This window comes from Gadus morhua, chromosome 20 (assembly GCF_902167405.1).
Source record: "Gadus morhua chromosome 20, gadMor3.0, whole genome shotgun sequence".
Taxonomy (NCBI): Eukaryota; Metazoa; Chordata; class Actinopteri; order Gadiformes; family Gadidae; genus Gadus; species Gadus morhua.
Window position 1 is genome coordinate 20702101 of NC_044067.1, and position 7271 is coordinate 20709371.

General features: G+C 47.7%; 1 protein-coding gene across 1 annotated transcript in view; it reads left to right on the plus strand.

Moving 5' to 3' along the window:
- The window catches only part of inhbb (inhibin subunit beta B), a 12077-nt gene extending 7532 nt beyond the window's left edge, over window positions 1-4545 (plus strand). The window contains exon 2 of the mRNA XM_030344257.1: window positions 1858-4545. Within this exon, the coding sequence (XP_030200117.1) occupies window positions 1858-2696 (839 nt within the window). The 3' untranslated portion in view covers window positions 2697-4545. The remainder of the gene's footprint in view (window positions 1-1857) is intronic.
- Window positions 4546-7271: the final 2726 nt, after the last annotated feature.

Consider the following 7271-nt stretch of genomic DNA (forward strand, 5'->3'; position numbering starts at 1 on the left):
TGTGTGTGTGTGTGTTTGTGTGTGTGTGTGTGTGTGTATGTGTGTGTGTGTGTGTGTGTGTGTGTGTGTGTGTGTGTGTGTGTGTGTGTGTGTGTGTGTGTGTGTGTGTGTGTGTGTGTGCTGAAAGATGAGTGCGTATAGAGTCACTTAGTCAGTCACTGAGTTTGAGCCTGTGTGTTGAGTGTTTTTATTTGTCTAGTCTGTTTGTCATTCTGCTCGTCAATATGTTTGTGTGGGTCGGGTCATTGTGCATATGTGTATTCCTGTGTGTGTTATCGTGTATGTGTCTGTGCTTCCTAGTGTGTGTGTGTGTGTGTGTGTGTGTGTGTGTGTGTGTGTGTGTGTGTGTGTGTGTGTGTGTGTGTGTGTGTGTGTGTGTGTGTGTGTGTGTGTGTGTGTATACTGCCAGTGAACATACTGTAGAGAATAAAGCCATGCAAGCAGCTCTCAATGTGAATGAAAAGGATCAGCAGGAAGAGGCGTTCACTGGGTGTGTGTGCGGTGTGTGTGTGTGTGTGTGTGTGTGGGTGTGTGTGTGTGTGTGTGTGTGTGTGTGTGTGTGTGTCTGTTTGTGTGGGTGTGTTTGAGTGTGAAGGCGCTGGACGAGGAGGCGGGTGAGGGGGGGATGGTTTGGCGTCTTTGGTGGCCAGCTGTTGACACTGACACACACTAATCAGTCGGCAAACAAAGTAATTTAGATGCTTTCAGTCGCTCTCCTGTGCTGGAAAACATTGCACTAAATCTCCCGCAGTGAGAACCTTTCACAGCACCTCAGGACATCATTAGGCTGCAAAAAAAAAAAAAAAAAAGAGAGAGGAAGAATGGAAAAAATGCGGGCAGAGCCCATAGCCAATAGGATCTCTCCATTGTGCCGCTGGAGAAATCGGGCCAGTGTCATGTAAATTAATTTTATTTTTGCCTCATCATGCTTCTCGCTTGAAGGCCACGCGCTTGAAAGCAATGCCGGCAGCGCGGCTGTCTCCCACTGCCTAACAGGGGCTTTGTGCTGTCAGTCTCCAAGGCTCCAGGAGGGGGTTGGGGGGTTGGGGAGTTGTGGTGGTGGGGAAAGGGGGGGGAGGGGGGGGGGGGGGGTCATACAGCGACGCACAACGAACTCAATGAACCCCCCACGGCTTCGACCATGTCCCCTGCACCCCTCGCCTCCCTGTCGAAGCGCTCGCCTTTCCTTACACCCTTTTGCTTTCAGTTCACCTTATTCCAACTCTCTCTTGTTCCCTCTCTCTCTCTCTCTCTCTCTCTCTCTCTCTCTCTCTCTCTCTCTCTCTCTCTCTCTCTCTCTCTCTCTCTCTCTCTCCCCCTCCTTTTTGGAGCTGTCCCCTCAAAACTGGACCTGGTTCCAACATGGCTTGATTCCAAAAATGGCCTGTCACAATTGGCCAACCAGAGCTTGCCATGGAAGTCACCTGACCCAGCAATTGCAAAGAAAGAGTGAAAAAAAGGCTGAGGCACTTTTTAAAGGCATGGCTGCCTTCTCCTTAGGGCAGCCAGCCTTTGTGCCTGTGAGCATGCATGCATGCACACGTTTGGGTGTGAAAATGTACGTTTATGGCTATATGTTTGTGTGCTCCTGTGGGAAAAGTTTGGCTAGAGAGTGTCTCTCTAGCCACATTAAGAGATTTAACTCTCCCATTTGCAAGTATTTCTCTAGATTCTTCTACAAAGCTCTCTTTGCAAAGCTGACTTCGGGACACTTCTTCTGAATACATTATGCTCCTCAGCATCTGGTATACAGATATTTGACTGAAAAAGCACCGACCCATCAAACCTTTAAAACCACACTTATTATTCCTCTTCGGCCTTCCACACCTTCATGTTCTTCTTGTTGTTCTCCCACAGATGAGCCGGCCTCCTCCAAGTCCAGCCTCTTCTTCCAAATCTCCAACGAGGGCAACCAGAACCTCTACGTGTCCCAGGCCAACCTCTGGCTCTACTTCCGTGTACTGCCGGCGGGGCCCGACCGAGGCCCCCGGAGGAAGGTGACCGTCAAGCTCCACTACCAGGAGGCCGGGTCCAGCAGCAGCAGCATCCCGGGGGTCGGGGTTCCTGATGGTGGTGGTGGAGGCGGTGGTGGTACCGGACGCTGGGTGCTGGTGGAGAAGCGCGTGGACCTCAAGCGCAGCGGCTGGCACACCTTCCCGCTGTCGGACGCGGTGCGGGCAGTGTTCAGCAAGGGCGGCCGGCGGCAGGACCTGGAGGTGCGCTGCGACGGCTGCGAGACGGCGGGCGTGTTGCCGGTGCTGGTGGACGCAGCGGACCCCTCCCACCGGCCATTCTTGGTGGTGCGCGCCCGGCAGGGGGAGGGCAAGCACCGCATCCGCAAGCGGGGGCTGGAGTGTGACGGCAGCAGCGGCGGCCTGTGCTGCCGCCAGCAGTTCTACATCGACTTCCGCCTCATCGGCTGGAACGACTGGATCATCGCGCCCGCCGGCTACTACGGCAACTACTGCGAGGGCAGCTGCCCGGCGTACATGGCGGGCGTGCCGGGGTCGGCGTCGTCCTTCCACACGGCGGTGGTGAACCAGTACCGCATGCGGGGCATGAGCCCGGGCTCTGTCAGCTCCTGCTGCATCCCCACCAAGCTCAGCACTATGTCCATGCTGTACTTTGACGACGAGTACAACATCGTCAAGCGGGATGTGCCGAACATGATCGTGGAGGAGTGCGGATGCGCCTGAGGCAGTGGTTCCCCCCCCCCCCCCACACACCTCACCCCTCTGCCAGAGATCGTCCCCCTCTTTCCTCCCACTTTGAACTCGAAAAATAAAAACTGTGGAGAGGAAAAGAAAAAAAGGCCTTTTTTGTCGAAACAGACCCGTTTATTCGGCGAGTATATACAACATATCTAAATTCTTAAGCGCAAGTAGCACAAACCCCCAAGTGGTACCAGCAGACCCGAGAGATGCGTGTTTCAGTGTTGCATACGCGTGTGCCTGCGATCACATGTGTGATGATTATGTGTGGCTGCAAGTGTGTGTATTTATCCGATGGAGCGGCACTTGTGTGCTACTTATAGTTTCTGCCGGGGGTTCTGAACGCCGAAACCGCAAGCCAGCACAGTGAGAGCGATTGAACAAGAAAGGAACGGTTATCTCCAAATTATATATTGCTCTAGTTTGCCATTTCTAGTCAAAAAACAGTTGCACCATCATCTCCTCACAAAATGAAGATTGAAAGCGCTTAAGGACACAGACAGGGGCATCAGCTGACATATGTAATCGTCTAATGTCATTCCGAACCTCAAGCCTCCCCACTCCACTGCCCCTTCACACCACATCCCTGGGAGGAAGCCCTTCTTACTTTAGCACACAACATAACTTATAAAGCACTGACTTATATCCATTGACTTATACAATTCAGAACACCAGCACTTCCTGGGCCTGTGACTGTCGCTGCCGTGCTCAGAGTAAGCAGACCACATCCCTGTCCCTTCCCTGTAATGAGGGTGAGTCCTGGGGGGGGCGGTTTCTGTTACCACGACAACCAGGTGAAGATGGACCTTCTAAGTGCCCTTCATTTGTGCACTTCCTGTAACGTCAACAGAGAGAGAGTGAGAGGGACAGAGAAGGGACAGAGAGGGAGAGAGTTTGAGGGAGAGAGGGATAATGAGAGAGATGATACACCTTCAGTGCGTCTAGTCCATTGCTGTTGGAGTCCATTGGGCCATGTTTGCAGAAAACAAACTGGCTTGTGGGTTAAATCGGTGCAGTGCAGCACTTGTGTAAACTGTTGAAATGCACATCCTGAATAGCACTTGCATACTAAAATGCCTTCCGAGGGGTACTGAGTGTCCTGTCTCCTATTGCTAATTAATAAGTGCCACATGAGCTATGCAATGTAAAGTAATCCATGTCGATAGTCCACATCCAGACTGAAATCTCTTGTTTTTTGTTGTTTTCTTGTGTTGCTTTTCTTTCTCTCTTTCATTTTCTCCTTATCTCCCTCTTGTTCTGTCTTGTTAGTCTACAACCCTGTATCAATACTTGAAATATGATCTTTCGCTTCCTTTCCAAAGCGAATGGTTATCGTGACGTTTGCACTGAAAAGTTGCGGGATTAGCGAAGACAAAAAAACAAAAAAAGACAAAAAAGATCAACTGCCATTGAAAAGTTATTTTTATAGAAGTAAAATTGAATTTTTTTCAAATGTATTTTACCTAATTAATGGAACCAAAGAGGCCAAGGTTGAGCTGTAAAACTTAGGTGGCTTGGCCATCCTGTTATATTTGTGTATGATAATGTTGTAATCATTTGCGAAAGCCTACTACTGTATCAGGGTATGATGTCATATGATTCCAATTCCACGCTCTATGTTCTGTCTCTCTATTTTGTACAACAAGCAAGTGGAACACTTACTTTTTTCATCTGTAATTCTATTTTTTTTTTCAGTTTTCTATTTAATAAAAAGTTATTTTTAGTGCTTGTTTCAGAATCATTTAGTCAAATAAATGTCATCTGTACAGTTTATGTAAAATAAGATGTTTTTTCTTAAATATTTTGTAACTTTAAAATAAATTCGTACTCTTCATTCTGTGTATTGTTGTTCCTTTCCGGAATTTTTCATACTCACTTCTTCGCTACTCAAACAAGAGGCCTAACTGTCGTGACCATCGCTACTGAGCTGAAGTGCAGTAATTGCGACTACACTTAATGATTTCACGGTATTTATAGTGCCTGCCAACATTGAGTCACACACATACATGGTTGATTCCCCTTGGCCTCATGTTTGCTGGCGTTGGCCCCACATCTGTGTGTGTGTGTGTGTGTGTGTGTGTGTGTGTGTGTGTGTGTGTGTGTGTGTGTGTGTGTGTGTGTGTGTGTGTGTGTGTGTGTGTGTGTGTGTGTGTGTGTGTACAAGTGTGTGGGAGTGTGCATATGTGTGAGTTAAGGTGCTCCTGTGAGCCGCTGCAAAGCCCTCATCCAACCTTATCGCCGTGCCTGTGGTTCTTAGGGCGGGCTTAGTGCTGCTCTCAGCACTCGTGTTCCAATGCAAACTTTACAAGGCTCGCCCTCTGCTTACCTGCCTGCTTGTATGCCTGCCAATACGTCTGTCTGACGATCCCCTGCCTGTCTGTCCGTCTATCTCTCTCTCTTTCTATCAGCCTGCCTACATCTTTCGTTTGCCCCTCTTTCTTCCTACCTGCCTGTCTGTCTGTCTGTCTGTCTGTCTGTCTGTCTGTCTGTCTGTCTGTCTGTCTGTTTGTCTGGATGTCCCTCTTTCTGTCTGTCTCTCTGCCTGCCTGACTTCCTATCTGTCTGTTTACCTACCTATCTAATCTTCTGTTTCTCTGTCTGTCTTCGCTGTCCTTCCATGCCCTGGACACATCATCAATCAAAGCACATCAAAGTGGCAGAGTGACGGAAATACAAGGGAACAAGTGAAACAGGTGTGTGTGTGTTAATGTGTGAATGTGTGTGGTAATCAGTGTGTCTACATGTTGTTCTGTGTTTTAAGCTGGTTTATGAGGAATATCTGGCATATATGTATGTGTGTAAGTGTGTGTAGGTATGAGTCTGCGTGTATGTGTGTTTGTGTGTGTTTGTGTGTGAGTGTGTGTGCTTGCATGCATGTGTTTGTGTGCATTAATTTGTGTGTGTGTGTGTGTTTGTGAAAATCTGTGTGTCAAAATGTACAACATAGTTGTGTGTTTTGGCTGGTTTGAGGAATAACTGGTATGTGACTGTGGTTTTGGGTGTGTGTGTGTGAGTGTGTGCGCGCATGCATGTGTGTGTATGTGTGTGTGCATACGCGTGCGTTCATGCACGTGTGTGTGTGCACACATCCACATGCATGCCAACAACTTGTGTGTATGTTTTCCTCACTCTCCATTAACAGCGGTTATGCAGAGTGACAGAGCGACATACCGACAGACAAGCAGGCTGGCAGGCGGACAGACAGCTCGTCAAACATGTCTGTGATGTGTTGCAGCGCACAACCCTTCCGCAAAAACACACACACACACACACGCACACACACACACACACTGTCCGACGTGTGTGAGTAAGTAAGTGTGCATGTACAGCTGAGCATGAGTGACGTGGTGAGATGTGTGTCTGTCTTGTCAAGTATCTCACCAAGCATTTAGCCTTACAGCTGGAATGTTAATGACGTTGGGGCTGGGGGTTGTGCGGTAGGGCAGGGTGCTGCGTCTACACGCCACACTCCACATTCACGTTTGGACTGCGAGCGCACGCGCGCACACACACACACGGAGCACGCAAACAAACTTTTAGTTATTCACCTATTCAATAAAGCTGTACACGTTTTGTATTGATTTAATATTGAAATGTGACAAAAAGTATTGCACGAAGAAAGTCGGCTGAAGTCAAGGATGTGTCAATAGAAAAATAAAATTGAAAATAGAAATAAAATAGAAAACTGTAAGAGGCACAATGGCAGCAGCTTCAGCTCTACACAAACAACTGTAAAGTGTGTGTGATGGTTATGCGTGTTCACTATTGCAGGCTTCACTTCAAACGGCAATATTTTATATAAGTAGCCCATATGCTACACGTGAACCTCCTAAGATGGCACATTTGATTGGTTCGCTATCTCGGGGTATGGAGCAATATCCTATGATTTATATCTCAAACTCGGGATATTGTTTTCAGCGCGCATGACGGTCGTCAAAACAAATAAACCACTATTAAAAACAAACAATTCCCGGCAATAAGTGTTATCTTGTATATTTTTGGAGTGTTCACGTATAATATAATTAAAACAATTATTCACCTCAGGCTCCGTGAATAGTGGTGAATAGCCCCCTCGACCATCAGTCCCGGGGGGTTATTCCCCACTATTCACTTCGCCTTAGGCGAATAACTGTTAATTATTGTATATTTTAGCGAGGCTAAATTTGGTCACTTGTGTACTATCCACTGTTTCATGAAAGATCAAATCATTTCTTTGGAATCATGTCATATAATGCTCACTAAAGTAACAACCTGAATGCCATTTCAGTATGTCCTTTAAACATGGATGCACACGTACGTAAGTCAACACACAGATATGCACACACACACCCACACATATAAAGACAAGACATAAGCAGGGACACTTGCATCCATATTCAAGCACCGCTACACAAACACACGCGTTTCCCTGCTGCTTAGGCTAACTGGCATGCATTTCTTATCCTGTACTCCCTCTCTTGCGTTGTCACTCATTCTGTGTCTCCCCCATCCACCCCTGTACAATAAACAATGAGCTAAACATATACACACAGACACACAGAGAAATGCATAGCCTTCAAA